The sequence below is a fragment of the Haliotis rubra genome, unplaced genomic scaffold (assembly GCF_003918875.1).
Source record: "Haliotis rubra isolate DU_JTF1 unplaced genomic scaffold, ASM391887v1 Scf493, whole genome shotgun sequence".
NCBI classification, from domain to species: Eukaryota; Metazoa; Mollusca; class Gastropoda; order Lepetellida; family Haliotidae; genus Haliotis; species Haliotis rubra.
The window spans coordinates 167,428-185,898 of NW_025767183.1; the positions used below are offsets into that span (position 1 = coordinate 167,428).

Sequence of the window (18,471 nt, forward strand, 5' to 3'; positions counted from 1 at the left end):
GGTTTTGTCAAGCTGTTATCACAGGTGGTGCACCAGGTCGCGGACGATCAGCAACACGTCCGGTAGCCCGAAAACGTTGTCTGAGTCGACTTACAGTGGATGGATGCACATTAAAGTGCCTGGCAATCATTACATCTGAAGCACCTTGGCTGACCATACCGATAACCTGAATCCTTTCGTCTTGTGTCAAGTGTGGCATTTTCTCAAAGTGATTGAGTTCCACAATTCCTTGTGCTTTTATAGGGCCTGGGTGCAGGTAATGCATGTGCACAACGTGTTTCATGAATGTGGTTGTGTTAACGAGAAATGTCAAAGGTTCAGTTTTAAGTATCAAAGTTTATGTGAGAGGAATGCTCCGGGACTCGAACTCGAAATGGGCCAGAATAACAGCCTTTTATCCCTACATCCTCTGTATGGCAGGAAAAAATCTTCAATAGAACTTTGGTAAGTTTCGGGACAACAAATACCAATTGCGTTTTTAATGACTTACAGTATATTATATAAGAAGTACCATAGAGCTGTGAATGCTCACGACGGAGTTGACACTACACTATTATTAGACAGCATTGGGCTTGGCGTGGCCGCACCTATCGTACTCGGCATGGAAATAGTGTCAGGAGTCTCCAGGTTAGCTGGAATAGCTCTTAACATATTTTTGTCGCTGGGTGCAAAAGAAGGCATTGAAGCACGACAGTTTCAGCCAAAGTGAACTTGAATACTATCGATGATCATATCTCGACAGCAGTGTGTGATAGTAAGATAACTGAAGAAGAGTTTCGGTTAGTGCTATTGGAACTCACAAAATAGAACTCGATGAAACAAGTGATTTGAACGAAAACGCAGAAGAAACACTGCCATTAGTGAAGAAGAGGAAAGAAATTCCCAGCAAGCCCCTTAAACATTCATTACCAACACCACCAACACCACCACCCCAAAAAAGGGAAAAAGTAGGAGATTAACGATAAGTTGTTTCCTTGATATGAATTGGTAGTAGCTGCTATAAAAAATAAATAAAAATAAAATAAATATATTTTTTTAAGATTTAATTATTATTTTTTTAAATCTGAAAAACACCAGTAATAGTATTAACCAAATATACACATTACCTTTAATAAGAGCTCAGACTTCGATCGATGTCCATGTGGTTCGGAACAGAATTGGGAACGGAATTGGGCCAAAAGGGCTTGATGAAGGGGTGTGATCCCGTACCGCCATTATGTATACTATTCACGACATGAGCCCGTAAAGATCCGGGTTAGAATTGATCTTCAGTAACCCATGCTTGTCGTAAAAGACTACTAATGGGATCGGGTGGTTAGTACCGCTGACTTGGTTGACATATGTCATCGGTTCCCAATTGCGCATATCGATGCTTACGCTGTTGATCACTGGATTGTCTGGTCCAGACTCCATTATTTACAGACCGCCGCCATATAGCTGGAATATTGCTGAGTGCGGCATAAAGCTAAACTCACTCACTCGCGGCATGATGTAATAATGAGTTGTTTTGTTTTATGTTTGACGCCGCACTCAGCAATATTCCAGCTATATGGCGGCAGTCTGTAAATAATTCATACGACAAGCATGGATTGCTGAAGATCAGTTCTAGGCCGGATTATCACGGGTATCGTATCATATCATAAATATAACAAACTAATTTCGTCATAACTGTAGTTGTTATACGCATGTCGCCTAAAATATACAGCCAGTGGCTGTAAAAATAGTTCGTTTATTACGTGTGTGTTCGTTATAAACATAACTTCTATACCTTGCTTCCAAGTTGGCGAAGCTGGTAGCGTTGGAGCTGCTCGAGATCTCGAAAAGACCAGGCTGGTGCCCTCCAGATGGATTTCACATTTTTTTCTCCAAGTATCTTGACAACAGTTCCATTTTTAGGCCCTTGAAAATTAAGAAATGATATTATTGAATGTTACAGTTTGACATTACCGATACAACTTTCAAACACCAAAATTTTAAACAGTGAGCCACGATTTCTGTTGAAATCATACTAATCTACACGCTGGTTACATACACCTTTACATTTTGGGCTGATTTTCCTTACCTATTTCGTTTTTCCAATGTTTCATCATTTCCGGAACAAGATAGTCAAAAGCGCCTGGAAAGAATAAAATGCAATTACAAGAAACGGAGGCTGACAATGTTAACACACATTGTAAATGAATCAAATCTGGCAATAGTCCTACTTGTCAGACGACGACGGACGACGACCCGATGATCGCGATTCAACTGAATGTAGACAGTATGGAGCTTCCATATAAAGTGAGTGAGCGAGTTTTAGTTTTATTGTTATATCCTAAAGGACACAAGACCTTGTTTCAGATAAAGACAATTAACGCGGTTTAAAGATAGATACATATTTTAGCCATAAATATTATCAGTGTCAGTCAGTCTAAGTTAAATAAGGCTCAGTATTATTCGTTACATTGCTATACTGAGTTTAACAAACCCTAGTAGATCTTCAGCTAACCTTTTCAATTAACCAATCAGAACACAGTTTACCAAATCGCGAAAGTTGTCATTCACACATACCTTTTGAACTTTTACCTAAAAAATTAAACTATTTAAATGGGGTTTTTTTCTGAGCAAAGTATTAAGTGAAACGAAATGATAGAAGTGTTAGTATAAGTTCGCGAGCAGGCAGATGTTTTGCAAACAACCAACGTGGCTGGATTGATCGCTCTAGAAGTTTCGAAATAGGCTAGTTGTCCTTATATAAGATCTACACGAGGGTGATTCGGAGCCTTATACAATTCAATAAGAGAAGGAGGCCTTCTTCAAAACATTTGACGGTGAAGCATTACAGATACATTGAGGATTGTGCAGTTAACGTAGCTTCATGCCCTCAAGATGCTTGCCATGGAAGGAGAAGCTTGTCACATTTTGGAGTACCTGAATCACCTAAGGCAAACTTACATATTAGGAGCTGCAATTGTTGAGTAAATATAGGTTTCCTGCCATTGGCTGCCCATCTAGGATTCAAATCCCAGATATGCTCTGATTATTCTCAATGGATTGTCAGTTCGAAATGATGAACATCTCCGATTTGCACATCTTTCAACATTAAACTGACCTTCCGGTTATAACTTGAGTAAGCCCATAGAGGTGTTTAAATCCTCATCCCATCATAATAAGAAAAATAATCTCTGAAAGGACTTGAATTTTGTGATGAATGTGCAACTGAGAAAACACATTGTACGTACGTATGTCTTCGTCAAAGCATCGACGGATTTTGAAGGCATAGTCCTCTCCAGCAGGTACATCAATATAATTCAGTGTCTTCAGTATGCCTGGGAAGTCGCACTGGCTCAACATAACAGGAATGATTAGATTTTCCTTAGTTTCAACAGAAATGCCAAAAGCAAAATTCTGCTCATATAGGCACCATCGGCTTTCCATGGAAGCAGGGGACAGAACGAAGACAACTTTCATGGACGACATGATTCCTGTCTGAATCAAAGATCCCACATCATGGCCAGGAGTGAAATCTCGTTTTGGCCAAAGACATTTCAAGCCGAAGTCTCGTTCCATGGTGTTGACCAGTTCCTCTGCCCATGCTTCTTCTTCTGGAGGGTCGTTGCTGTGGGAAATGAAAAGATGGTGTGTTTTTCCGTCTGGAAGTTGGGGGATGTCAAGATGGAGGGTGTTTCTTTTGAACGCTTCTTCCTCCCTAGCAGCTCTCTCAGCCTCTATACGACGCTGTGTCAGCTCAAAGTCCTCCTCCTCATCTTCTTCCAACTGGATCAGGGTATCGACATCACTCGATGTGGCCATTGCTATATCTGCAAGGGTAAACGAAGAATTTTTTGCCAACAAAACGGGCTTAAATAACACTTGCACAGTGTTATATGATATCGCTATTGACTCTGATGCTCACCTGTTTCCATCTGGTCAGACACATCATACGTGTGAGTGAGTGAGTGAGTTAATAATTAGCGTCACATCGGCAATATTTCAACCATATGGTGACGAAAACAATTAAATCCTTAAAATATATCAGTTCAGAAAATGAAAATGGACAGTAAGGCTACTGGAGTATAATAGATAATAAATATCAGCATGCTGTTATAAAAAGATACACTATAGAAAACAATACAACATAAAAACGGGCTGTAGATTACAATCAGCTGAAGTTAGATCACCATAACAGGGCCCTTGGGGACCAACAGTACGCTTACTCCCTGAAGGGGCCTAAACTGGATTTAAACTGTCTTCACAGTGGATGCTGCTACAGCCAAAGCAGCACTCAACACATCTACGCTGACACTGCAGTTGAAGGGATGGTATAAAACCTGCTGAAAAGCCGTACAGGAAGCAGGAGTATTGTAAGTCCTCACGTGTCCCTTGTATGATTGCCTATTTTTGGTTACTAGCGATCTCTTGCCCCGTTTTTATACTGTATTTGTCAATAATAATTCAATATTTATTCCATAAACCCCGGAACTAGATGTAAAAACTTTGTGAGAGTCTAGTTGTTATACTGTCCTCCGACCACAGGATTTTATACAGGATACTGTTGAAATATAAATGTCATTGATCTATTTTTCTCTCACATCACGATATGGCCGAAATACTGCCAATGTGTAAATTAAACTCAGTGGCCTCATGTCTCAATGCTTGATAGTGACCAGGGGTCCGATTCACAAACGATCGTAGCGCTACGACTATGTTAGTCTATGTTAAAGTATGGGAGTTACCATCACCTTAGCGCTACGGTCGCTTTGTGAAATGGGCCCTTGCTGATGGATCTTATTCATAGCTATAAATGTATTTACTTGTTTTCGTTGGGTGGAGCCCCTTAAATCCAAGACCCTTTGTTACGACGAAAATTGTATTAAAAACGCAAATTGTATTTTATTACAATTTACGTCGTAACACCTTTGACACTGGCATTAAGGCCATGATGATGACATTTTCTTGTGCTAATCTGCCAGTACTTATTAGATGTGAAGAAGAATGAGCAGTTTTTCACGAAGTAAAGGCATCACATACTACATCACATAGCACGTACTATCAAATTCGCAGTTTATTTGTCAACTCGTTCAGTTCCTGGAATGAGACCAATTAGTGTTAAAAACTTCCGCAATTGGTTGACAGCACAATATCCGGTCCTATCGAGTAGTCATACTCCCAAATGTGATTCACTGTTTGGCACCGTCGGGCACGACTGTGTAGACAGCATCTGAAGTTCAGAAGACAAGTCCGTGACAGTAAACTGTTCACAGATGATTCGACCCCCGAAGATCTGCGTTAGAATTGTTTTTCAGTAACCCATGCTTGTCGTAACGAGATAGGATGGTCAGTTTTATTTTCAGTAGAAACCTTTATGTGGAATGAAGTCTGTTCCTTGTTAGGGTAGTGGTTTCATGAAGAGTGTGTATATAGAAACTATGTCCAAAGTTTCCAATGATAAAAAAATATAGAACGCCAGTGAGAAAGAATGTCGAGTCTTGACTATCCTCAGGAACTAATTCCTATTGGCGAAACGGGGAAAATAGCTGTGACAAATATATATGAATAGCCACTAAAGATCAGTGAGGGCACCAGCTGTTGGCGGAAAGGGTAAACATGTCAAAATTCACAAAATTATTTATCAATACCGGACGTCTCCAGTCAAAAGTATAAAAATAACTTTGGTATAAAAACCCCAAGGAAAACATCTCTTTCAGTACTTATCGATAGAGATGTAAATCATACTTGAATCTCTATCAACGTACATGATTCCTTGTAATTCTCGTATTATACTCGTGTGAATAATTGTCTGGTCCTTGCATCTACCCTGTGGGCCAACTATGCTAGTATGACTGATGTTATGACGATGTGAAAGATGTTATTCCAGAATCGCAAGCAGGTTTAAAGAAAAGATAATCAACGTCAGACCATATATTTACACTACTTGCCGTAGTAGAAAAATGTCTTTCTAGTCGTAAGCAGAAGTTAATGTTGCCTTTGTCGATTTTCGCAAAACGTCCGATTCTGTTGATCGTTCAAAACTTGATCGATACTGTTATTGTAACTCTGGGAAAATGTATTTATTTTCTGAAAGCAATGTATGAGAATGTGAAAGCATGTTACGTTGTGGTAATGATATAACTGATTTTATTTTACTGCCTTGAGACAAGGTTGTATTTTCAGCCCCATCCTCTTTTCCTTTTGTATTAATGATATATATTATGAAATTATGGCAAACGGAAATCATGGTGTCCAAATGTTTCCAAATCTGATAGATATTATTTTTTCCCGATGATGTTATTCTATTATCAGAATCATTTCTTGAGCTTCAGACACAATTGATTTTTTTAGAATGTTACACAAAGACATGGAACTTAACCACGAACCAAGATAAAACACATATAATAATTTTCAGAAAAGGCGGCAAGAGAAAGATGTAGTTTTGATTATAAATCTGTAACTGTAACAAATCAGTACACATATCTTGGTTTTATGTTTAATACAACCATTAATTTGAAAAAAAATCGGTTGCTGAACTAGCCTAAGAGCAAAGAAGGCATTAACTAGTTTATTGTCAGCTATGCATAATTTTGGAGTGTTGACGCCAAAATATTTGATTCACAAATACAGCCTATCTTACTCTACGAATCCGGTATATGAGGATTCCAGCATTTTGATTCCAGTGTATATCTAATGGCGTGTAAAAAGTTTCTTGGTGTGGGACAGTCAACACCAACATGTATGGAATTTGGAGAATGTCGGAGATATCCCTCTTACATTAGATGCATAAAATACTGCTTGAATGTTAGCATTAAAATTGACTGCCAATAATGACTTACACTATACTCACTAATCTGGATGATCTGAGTAAAGTAACATTGGCATCTAATGTAAGAAATCTCCTATCTTCTCACGGGTATGATTTTGTGTGACTAAATCAGTCACCTGGCAATGTGAATCCTTGTTTGCACCAGTTCCGAGAAACAGCTATCAAGATATTTCATCAAGACTGGCATTCAATGTTAGATAATATCTTACGGTTTGATTCCTATAGAATGTTTAAAACCTTACTCCAACTCGAAATGTACCTATCACATTTGACATAAAAATGTTGAGAAATTCATTAATATGACTTAGATTAGGACTATAAAACTTAAAGTCTCATGAAGGAAGGCATCTGTCCATCGACAGATATAAAAGAATTTGCCCATTGTGTAAATTATCTATTGAAAACGAAATTCATTTTTATTCGTCTGTCCATCTTACGTAGATTTACGTAAACAATATTTTCCAGCATGTTGCCTCTTCAAGTCACCTCAACAATTCTAATGACAACAACGCCGAAGACCCGGGTTCGATACCCCACATGGGTGCAATGTGTCAATTTCTGGTGTCCCCCGCCGTGATATTGCTGGAATATTGCTAAAAGCGGCGTTATGCCATACTCACTCACTCACTCTATGACAACTGCATCAACTTGAAAGTATCACAATACATTAACAATGCAATATCTAAGTGTGATACTCTGTTAAAATCATCTGTGTATTCAAGCTGTATGTGATTGTATAATGCATGTAACTTCAATGTATATATATGGAGGCCTGAAATACAAACATCCTGAAGACCCTGGAGGCATTTACGTCTTCTTGTGTGTATTAGAATTGGTATTCAGCAACCCAGGCTTGTCGTGTGTCATTGTATTGTCATAGACTAAACCAATTCAATAAGTTTCTCTAAAACTTCATATATTCAAACCACATATTTGTTTCAATATATGTCCTTAAGTACAAGTAAATGCTATCCCCTTTGTCTATTTAAAGTATTCAGCAAACATTCAGTGTATACACACACACACACACACACACACACACACACACACACACACACACACACACACACACACACACACACACACACACACTTACGGACAGGACCCTTACTTCCCAATGCTATCAGTGAATGTCAATAAAGTCAATTAACGGGTATGTACATGTGCATAGGTCAGTGACCTTGCACAGCGTGGCGTCATGCCCCTATGTATAAAACCTGACTGCTATACGCAGTCAGGGAGACCAGTCAAGAAGACGAAACGAGGCGAGGAGGCGGGCCCAGATCATCGACAGAAGCGGACGGATTGTGCGGCTAGTCGGGGCGTCGACCAAGGCCGTCGCCTCACCAGCGACTACGTCGACGATGAAGAATCACCGTCCGACTACCGCCTGTGTGTGTAAGTGACAGAGCGGGTCTCCACATCGGGAATATTGGTCACTCGGTCCCGGTGTGCGTTCTGTCACGTGCTTACCATTTCATGTACCATTTCAACTATTATTCCCCAAGCATAATAAACATGGCTGCTGCTGTCTTCAACTCTACCGCTGACTTTTGTCTTCCGTCTATTATCCACCATCCTGAACTACCATCCGAGAGCATCCCCAACCAGTGCTCATGATGCTGATCATCAGCTGGTCCAGACCGGTTATGTACAAATCGCCTTCGCCCGGAATATTGCTGAATGCGGCATTAAACAGCAAACAAGCATACGTCTATTTCTTCAATCGCGCAAACTTTATGGGCATGTTTAGAGATGTGTATTCGACCACACATCGGAATCGGAAACGAAGCTACAGTGGTGAAAATTCCATAAAGTTGATCCTTCATGTGGAACATTCATAAGCATGTAACAACACCAATTGTCCCATCAGCGCCCATGAACATCGGAGGATGGCATGGATGTATAAACACAGCGTGCCCACAAAATGTCTCTGTCAGCATTATTTTTTGGGCACTACGAAAATTAAAATATATACAGCTTTGATTTTAAGGTTAAACATTGTGGTGTCCTAAGTTTCAATCGGACCACTGTCTTGTAGACTCGCCCGCTTTGGGGTTGGACTACAATGAATGTGACTTAAACAAAAGGGTTGCATAGAAGTAGCGTGTCACATTTTGTGGTATCTGCTGTAGACACGGACTGCGAGGGGACCCTGGATATAAATAACCCGCGATGATGGGGAAGATATAGACTTACAACTAGTCTCTGAAATGTACATTTTTACAGAAAAAAGCTCATAGTAAAAAAATTAAAATATAATGAAAAGGAGCCCTGAGACTTTCTTCATTTTCAGAAATCCAGACTTGCCACATTTTCTAGACTTGCGTGGGCTTTCTTGGATATATTTGCTTCAGGATCTGTATGGCAGACTAACATTCAGGCGTACAAGTGCCTCTACAAAGCCAAAGCACGAGAATGTTGGGGTTTATTTTTGTGCTTCTGTTGCTGACAGGCCGTGAGGACATATTCGATTGTTACTACTCTAATCTCAGCAAATGCGTGTATGTATCGATCGAGGATTGTCGCACTTATTCCCAGAAACCGGTTTAGGTTCCGTAAATTGCTTATTTATAGAGCTGGGAAATCCAAGTTGTGCTTTTCCTGTCGCTGATAACGAAATCCTTACGATTGGCTAAGAATCAAATTTGAGAAGACAAGAACGGACAATAATACTCTCGATACAGTCTTCACCTGTCGAAGATCCCTGTGCCAAAGATCATAAGAACCGCTCGTGTCTCATATCACACTCATGGACCTCTCGTATCACAAAAAGAAAGGCAATCACTGCATGTATTTGTAACAAAGCGCAATTCGCTTACCTGGTTACTGTGTCGTGTTTGCCACTCGTCAGCAGTGACAATCTATTCTGAATTATGACTCAACTTCCGGACAACATTGTCAAGGACGGGTATTATCTACTTTCTCTTTCGTTTTCACTTCACCCATTGCAATCCACCCGCGTCCACATTTCTCCTGTGTTAATGCTACCCAAGGTAGGTGTTGTAAGATGTTGAACGGCCAGGTGTTGGTAGATTTTGTACGGCCGGGTATTGGTGGATGTTGTAGGGTCAGGTGTTGGTGGATGTTGTAGGGTCAGGTATTGGTATATGTTGTACGGCCAGATCTTTGTAGATGTTGTATGGCCAGTTGTTGGTAGATGTTGTACGGTGAGGTATTGGTGGATGTTGTAGGGTCAGGTCTTTGTAGATGTTGTATGGCCGATGGTTGGTAGATAGGGCCAGGTATTGGTAGATGTTGTATGGCCAGGTGTTGGTAGATGTTGTATGGGCCAGGTGTTGGTAGATGGTGTAGGGCAGGTGTTGGTAGATGTTGTGAGGCAAGGTGTTGGTAGATGTTGTAGGGTCAGATGTTGGTAGATGATGTAGGGTCAGGTGTTCGTAAATGTTGTAGGGTCAGGTGTTGGTAGATGTGATATGGCCAGATGTTGGTAGATGTTGCAGGGCCAGGTGTTGGTAGATGTTGTATGGCCAGGTGTTGGTAGATGTTGTATGGCCAGGTGTTGGTAGATGATGTATGGGCAGGTGTTGGTAGATGATGTAGGGCAGGTGTTGGTAGGTGTTGTAGGGCCAGGTGTTGGTAGATGTTGTGGGGTCAGATGTTGGTAGATGATGTAGGGTCAGATGTTGGTAGATGTTGTATGGCCAGGTTTTGCTAGATGTTGTAGGGCCAGGTGTTGGTAGATGTTGTAGGGCCAGATGTTGGTAGATGTTGTATGGCCAGGTGTTGGTAGATGTTGTATGGGCAGGTGTTGGTAGATGTTGTATGGCCAGGTGTTGGTAGATGTTGTAGTGCCAGATGTTGGTAGATGTTGTAAGGCCAGGTGTTGGTAGATGTTGTAGGGCCAGGTGTTGGTAGATGTTGTAGGGTCAGGTGTTGGTAGATGTTGTAGGGCCAGGTGTTGGTAGATGTTGTAGGGCCAGGTGTTGGTAGATGTTGTAGTGCCAGATGTTGGTAGATGTTGTAAGGCCAGGTGTTGGTAGATGTTGTATGGGCAGGTGTTGGTAGACGTAGGGCCAGGTGTTGGTTTTTTGTGCCTATTATGTTTCTATAACTCACATAGTTAACCTAATAGTCTAAAGCTGACAACTTGTAGTGGACTGTTGCATGACTGAACGGATAGGATGAAGGCTTGGAGGCTTAACCCACCAACATAACATTACTATTATTGTTATTCTCGGCGTGTGTGTGTGTGTGTGTGTGTGTGTGTGTGTGTGTGTGTGTGTGCAGTTAGGGTGATAACAATAATAGCAGTATCTTACCTTACCCTACCCTACCCTACAATAATCTTCCTTTCCACACCATACCTTATCTTGCCTTGCCTTGCCTTGCCTTGCCTTGCCTTGCCTTGCCTTGCCTTGCCTTGCCTTGCCTTGCCTTGCCTTGCCTTGCCTTGCCTTGCCTTGCCTTGCCTTGCCTTGCCTTGCCTTGCCTTGCCTTGCCTTGCCTTGCCTTGCCTTGCCTTGCCTTGCCTTGCCCTATGCTACCCTACCTTATCCTGTTTTACCCTGCGTTGCCCTACCTTACCCCTACCTACCGTACCGTATAACCTACCCTAATCTTATCTTATCTTATCTTACCCTACCCTACACTATGCTGCCCTACCTTACCCTACCCTACACTACCCTACCCTACCCTACCCTAATCTACCCTAATCTACCCTACCCTTCCAAACCATACCTGACTTTACCTTATCTTACCTGACTTTACCTTATCGTCTCAAGGGAGCAGCCACGGTGAACAAGTTTTGTATGTACTTCCCAAGGAAGTTCATTAATCCGATGAATCATTGCAGATCCTTTTTTTCTTTTGGCAGTAACATGTCTTCGATCACAATGACTCCGAAATTGTACCCTGCCCTGCCCTGCCCCTCTGTAAGCATTTCTTTCCCGGAGCATCATAACTCAAAAAACGTTCAATATTTTTCTAGCCAAAATTGGTAGATATATCAAACAGAAAGTGGTGCCTTTTCCTATTTACAGAATTTTGGCAATTTTTTTTCGATTTCTGTGAGAAACAGTCTGGACTTTTTCTCTAAAAGTGGTGTATTTCTTTACCGGAGAATAGCACAAGAACCGCTCAATATCTATCAACAAAACTTGGCAGATATATCAAATAGATCCCGATGTTGTGCCTTTGGCTATTTGTGGATTTGGGGCATTTTATTTTTATATTTTTTTCATGGAAACGATGTAAACCTCGATTCAAAAGGGCGGGGTACGCTTCTTTTCCGGAACAATACTCGAAAAACGTTCAATATCCTTCTATAAAATCGGTAGATATATCAAACAGAACCTAAAGTGGTGCCTTTTGCTATTTGCAGATTTTTGGCCTTTCTATTTATTTCGATTTCCATGGAAACAACTTGGTCTTAGTCTCAAAATGGGTGCATTTCGTTTCCGGAGACTACCACACACCAAAAAACAACCACTCAATTCCTATCAACGAAACCTGACAGTTATATCAAACAGACCTTTAAGTGGTGCCTTTTAATATTTGCGGATTTTTATTTCCATGGAAACGATTTGGATTTAGTCCCAAAAATGAGGGGTGGGCTTCGTTTCCGGAAACCGTTCAATATCTTTCAAGATTTGGCAGACATATCAAACAGAACCTAAAGTGGTGCCTTTTGCTATTTGCAGATTTTTGGCATTTAGATATTTCATGATTTCCATGAAAACAATTTAGACTTATACAAAAAACTTTTGAAGTGTGAAGCGTTTTATGGATATCAGCTTATTATATTCCTTGGAACAATGGTGTTTTTGGACTTATACAAAAAAATCATGTTGGACTTGTAATTGTCAGATGATGGGTTTTTTCAAATTTGTAGAGGCCGGGAGGATTTTTCATCTTTCTTATTTAATTTCTTTAACTTCAATTGTAGTGAAGTGTTTTGAACGTATTGTGCTTTGCTCCTACTCGTTCAGATCCTTACAATTCGCATATAGAGCGAGACTTAGTGTATATCTATTAATACCGCTACCCCACAAGGATGTGTATTATCTCTAATACCTTTCACTTTGTATACTAATAATTGTCTACGTTCTCAACCTAACTGTTCTAGATTCAAGTTCAGCGGTGATATAGTCATCAGCAGTCTTCTTTGAGCACTCATACAAAGAAGTAATAAATGTATTTTTTAAGTGGTGTAATGAAAACTTTCTGAAGTTAATGTGTCCAAAACAAAGGAACTTATTGATTTTCGAAGGAATAGACCATCAAGTAATTATGTCGTTATGATTGGGGATGCTGTCGAAGTAGTTAGTAGTTATAAGTATATCGGGTAACTATAATTGACAATTACATTTCTCTCAAAATACAGATCGCATTTACTGTCAGTCTTGCCTTTATTTCTTCAGGAAACTCCGATCTTTTCGCATTAACTCAACTTTTTTGGAACATTTCTATAAACTTTGTGTACAATCCATCGTCCTGTCCTCTATTCAGTGTTGGTTCAGCTCCCTCTCACTCAGTAATAAAAACAAACTAAACAGATTATAAAACAAGGAGAGAAAATTACTAATCGTATCATTAAGAGAATAGATGTATTTCGTGGAGCAAGGGCTCTAAATTTAGCTACAATAATTGTTACTAATTCCTCTCATGTTTTGCATGAATGACATGAACTTTTACCCTCTGGCCGTCGGTATGCATAATGTACTGGCGTGCAAATCCGAGCGTTATAAAATGTCTTTTGTCCAATTATCAATTTCTTTGTTGAATACCCGTTAAAGTTCTCCATTCTCATGCATTTGTACATTTGTATGTAATTATGATCATGTTTTATGTATTTAATTGAAATACATGTATTTATGCTCTCAGATGTAAGATAAAAATTCCCTCACGAGCAATAATGAATTATCTTATCCTTCTATGCCATCTGTAACGAACGAACCTTATTATTACACAGGTGGTTTAAATATTAATGATTATATGTGGTTTCATGGCTGATGTGTTACATATATGAATTTAAATACCACTCTCATTAGAAAAGATACTTGTATCGTCAAAGTGAACAAAACTATCCGTGTTTCAGATAGCAACACTTGCATGCTGGAATTATACGTAGCCTGGTGTTCCTGACTGGCCTTACCGTTGAAGCACATGTAACAATCATGTTCATTCTGATAGCGTGTGTCTTGTTGTCCTGTTGGGTTGAAGTAGGCACATACAGGTGTCCCTCAACAGCTCCTCTTTACTTCCCAAATCTTTGGAACAACTGTATTAGTGCACAGGAATGTCGAAGAAAGTCATTTGTGGTCTACGAGAGAACATGCGTGCATTCCTGTCCGCCCGGGACGTTTTACCAACAGGAGGCTTCCACCTGCTACAACACGTGTCCTGTACATACGATCAGGATAGGATCACGTTGTTTGAATGGGACATACTGCGTGTCCAACAACAACCAGGTTCTGTTTAATGGTACATGCGTGCCATCCTGCCCTTCGTCCGCGCCTTTCACGAAAGATGGGGTTTGTCGTAAGGAATGCCCAGCTGATACTGTAACGAATAAGTCCGACTGTGTGTCTCCATCAGACTGTGTGGTAAGGGGATATTTCATAGACAACACAACATGTGTTAAAGCTTGTCCTCCTGAGAAACAGTCGATTCTACAAGGTGTCTGTCATTCTTCATGTCCACCTGACAAATCTGTCACCGTAAATGGAACAGCTTGCCTATCAAAACAGGAATGTACTGACAAGCTGGGCCATTTCATATACAACAATACCTGTGTTCCCGAGTGTCCACCTACAGCTATGTTCAGTGACCAGGGGTCATGCACAGCACTGTGCCCGAAAGAGAAATGTGTTCTTGGGACAGATTGCATTTTGGTCACTGAATGTGTCAGCCGGAATAGCGTTATTTTCCGAAATGAATGCATCGCCGCTTGTCCTGCTGAAGCCCCTCATGCAATAGATAATGTCTGCTACTCGACATGCCCAAAGGACTACGTGTTGGATAATGAAACATGCATAGGTTTACAACAATGCATATCTACACGTGGCCTCTTTAAGGTGATATTCAACAATACCTGTGTTGACTCCTGTCCACATGAAGCACCTTTAAACCACCAAGGAATGTGTGTACAGAGTTGTCCAGATGACACTGTAGTTGAAGACATGCAATGTGTTGACTCTTCTATGTGTTTACACAGCAGTAGGTTTATATCCAACGGAACATGTGTATCTAAGTGTCCTGGACGATCGCCGTATCTAGCCAATGGCTACTGCTACCCTGCCTGTCCTAAAGACTTTGTCACTACCCCAGGGCAGTTCCAGTGCATTAGCGAATGGTGTTCAACAGAACATGTACAACAGCATGTCCTAAGGAATCTCCATACACCAGGTCAGGCCACTGCTACCCTGTCTGTCCTAAAGACTTTGTTGTCACTACCCCAGGGCAGTTCCAGTGCATTAGCGAATCTGAATGTGTAAAGCTGAAGAAGATGGTGTTCAACAGAACATGTACAGCAGCATGTCCAAAAGAATCTCCATACACCAGGTCAAGCCACTGCTACCAAACCTGCCCACGGGAAACAGCCAGTTTGCCTGATATGAAGTGTGTAAGTTATCAAGAGTGCAGGGTGCGAGGGAACTTTGTGCATGAATCCAAATGTCTACATGAGTGTCCATCAACATTTCCATATAGATTACATAACACGTGTATCTTGGAATGTCCTCACAACACAAGCATATTTCCAGGCAACAAATGCGTTTCTCCATCCGAATGCCCAACGATGAAAGACGCGGTCATGTACAATGGATCTTGTTTACCTACATGCCCTTCTTTCGCTCCATACGTACATTCTAGAAATTGTCTGTCCAAATGTCCGACAGGATTTTTCGCTAAAGGTTCTGACTGCCTAAATAATTACAACTGCCAAAATGTCTTATACAATGGATCCTGTTTATCCTCCTGCCCCAAAGAAGCACCGAACAGAAAGGACAAGAACTGTTACTCCATTTGTCCATCAGAAACCTACAGTTATCAGGCCACATGCATAGATGATAATGATTGTCTGGAGAAGAAATTCTATCTCTTCAATGGTAGTTGTGTGCCAACGTGCCCATCTGGCAGTGCTGGTTTCACAGATTACATTTGTCAACCCGTAATGAGTAATTATTATGCAATTATAGGTGTGTCATTTATTCTGTTGATGGTGACGATGGGTCTGTTTCTGCATGATGTACAATTCCTAAGAATCAAGGCTTATGAATGCACCGGCGAAGCTTCAAGGAGAACAGGTAAGTACAAGTGCATATTATGCAATGTTAAAAAGCAATTGACTATTGTTAATTAAAAATTCATCTTCCTGGCCTTAAAATTCATCTTAAAAAGAAGAATGACATGGAAAATGTTGAAAAAATGGTTTCTTTTCATCCCATATCTCAATCTTTGTTATCCCTTTCAGCCTTATTTTACTTGTATTTTGCTTTTTGTTACTATAGTGTGTTTGTAACTGTGTGCTGTACACTAGGGAGAAAGGTGCTTTACATTTGTGCCATAGTTGCACTGTTATAAGTTTGTGCAATGAGTCCTTCTGACTGATGTCATTGCTCTTTTGTTCATGCATTCCACCATTTGACAACGAACTGATTGCACATGATGAATGTGTTCGTTTCACTGTATACATGATTCTGTGTGTGTATGTGTTAAACTTCAGTTTTGCATGCGAATTTAAACCATACGTACATTATAAAATGATTATCACTTTATGAGGGGGTTATGTAAAATTGTTGCACAATTTATAATTTCAGCTCACTTATAGAGAATGTGACATGGTGGACTTGTGTTACGTCGGACCATCACCCTAGACAACAGCAAGACAACGCTGATCCGTATGAAGGAAACATGGAATTTAATTCCGATGAAGAGATGCTCCCATTGGAAGATCACCGAAATAACCCTCATGATGTGGACATCTGTCATGGAGTTGCGAACTGTTCTTATAATGTGATTGTCCATCCACAAAGAGACGACGACGACGACGTGCCTCTGCTGCAAGCAACATCAGAAGACGACCCTTTGATCCAGCAGGCTGATGATGCTTTCTTATTTGGTGATGGAACTTGCTGAATTTGTCACAACAGTGAAAGACTGGTTGGTAATGTCGGTTATGGCTTGAATACGCCACTGAATATGCATTATTATCTTAGTAATAAAATTACTTTTACCATCCTCAGAAAATGTGCATTTGATATAATTAGGCAAAACATGGATGCTGTCCCAACTTTACAGTTTGACATTGATAACTTGCCTTCCCCTCCAGTCACAGCGTTTCGGCTTCTTTGATTAGCATCTCTATACTCTTGTGTTTGTTTGTTCTCATCATTGTTCTTTTACCTGTTTAAATGTTGCTTCTAAAAATGTGATCTGGCCCATCTATTAACTGCTGTAAAAATGTTAAATAAAGATTTCCCTTCAGCTGACATTCAGTTTTACATATATCTGATGGCCATCAATGTTTTCAAATGTTCATACTACATGTATATAATCTTTCGAAATAATTTCACTTCTAAAACAGACCTTTCGCATCGTACCATAATTGATAAATATAAATCCATAGGAGTGTGTCTGTTTGTTAACTGAATAATGCTTGTAGGACTCACTTACTTAGCATAAAGTTGTTTCACTTCTTGTACTTTTGAGAAAATAAAATATTTTAATGTCAAAACTTCGTTTTAATCTATGGTAAGTTTTATTTTGATGAGACAACACCGTTTATGAAGAGTGGGACTGTGGACATAGCTGGACGTGGGGTCTCACAGTGTTCTCTTCTTCCTTGTAACCTTACAACAGCATTCATTGTCTCAACGTGTATCCACCTCGGACATCATTTGTTTTAGTGATGACTCGAGTGAGTAGGTGAGTTTAATTTTACGCCGCATTCAGCAATATCCTAGCTATATGGCGGCGGTGTGTAAATAATCGAGTCTGGACCAGACAATCCAGTGATCAACAGCATGAGCATCGATCTAAGCAATTGTGATACGATGACATGTGTCAACCAAGTCAGCGAGCCTGACCACCCGATTCCGTTAGTCGCCTCTTACGTGATGACTCGAATCTTATTTATCTTAATATTGTATATCTTTACATTGATAATGGTGGAGATCTAGCACAAGACGCCACCCTAGGGCTGGATATTGCCCCGATTCTCATATTGCGATATATTGCAATAATTCAAGAGATATTGCAATACATATTGTGATATATTGACTGGAAGGTTTCTGTCTAAGTGCGTAAATCATAAAATTCATAATAGCTCATTGTGTGCGACATCGTCTTCTTAGTTGCTGTTACACCATACTTTCAGGCTCCCCGTTCCCATTGTGTATGGGTGTATGCCAGTGGTGCACAGATAAATGATATAGAGCCTTAATGTAGAATGTTTCATTGAAGTAACTGTATTGCAACAAAGTATAAAACCAAGTTCTGTTGTTCTAAAGAGAAACACGATCGTATCCTCGAATGAACTAAACAAGCGCTTGATAATGCTACTTTCCACAAGCCATTCACGTACATATCTTGTAACACTCCCGCTATATCTACCAAGACTTTTAGCCATAGGTCTAACACAGTTATATGATCTAAAACTGGACAGAAAGTTTTCAAAATCTTGCTCACGCCTCACAAAGGATTCACAG

General features: G+C 40.2%; 3 protein-coding genes and 1 long non-coding RNA gene across 4 annotated transcripts in view; 3 read left to right on the forward strand and 1 right to left on the reverse strand.

Moving 5' to 3' along the window:
* The window catches only part of LOC124291488, a 40,958-nt gene extending 31,268 nt beyond the window's left edge, over nt 1-9,690 (reverse strand). The window contains exons 1-4 of the mRNA XM_046728478.1: nt 9,622-9,690; nt 3,222-3,800; nt 2,063-2,116; nt 1,769-1,899 (exon numbers count right to left, since the gene is read on the reverse strand). Of these exons, the coding sequence (XP_046584434.1) occupies nt 1,769-1,899; nt 2,063-2,116; nt 3,222-3,792 (756 nt within the window). The 5' untranslated portion in view covers nt 3,793-3,800; nt 9,622-9,690. The remainder of the gene's footprint in view (nt 1-1,768; nt 1,900-2,062; nt 2,117-3,221; nt 3,801-9,621) is intronic.
* LOC124291497 lies at nt 326-6,741 on the forward strand. The gene is made up of 3 exons (XR_006902228.1): nt 326-335; nt 743-744; nt 6,654-6,741. It is a non-coding gene; the product is annotated as an uncharacterized LOC124291497 (long non-coding RNA).
* LOC124291498 (proprotein convertase subtilisin/kexin type 5-like) lies at nt 9,689-16,039 on the forward strand. The gene is made up of 5 exons (XM_046728483.1): nt 9,689-9,710; nt 13,860-15,067; nt 15,196-15,313; nt 15,464-15,932; nt 16,025-16,039. The coding sequence occupies exons 2-5, from the start codon at nt 13,939-13,941 to the stop codon at nt 16,037-16,039; spliced, it is 1,731 nt and encodes a 576-aa protein (XP_046584439.1). The 5' UTR covers nt 9,689-9,710; nt 13,860-13,938.
* On the forward strand, nt 16,010-17,498 carry LOC124291493. The gene is made up of 2 exons (XM_046728482.1): nt 16,010-16,068; nt 16,582-17,498. Exons 1-2 carry the CDS (start codon nt 16,040-16,042, stop codon nt 16,898-16,900), a joined length of 348 nt encoding a protein of 115 aa, XP_046584438.1. The 5' UTR covers nt 16,010-16,039; the 3' UTR covers nt 16,901-17,498.
* The last annotated feature ends 973 nt before the right edge of the window (nt 17,499-18,471 follow it).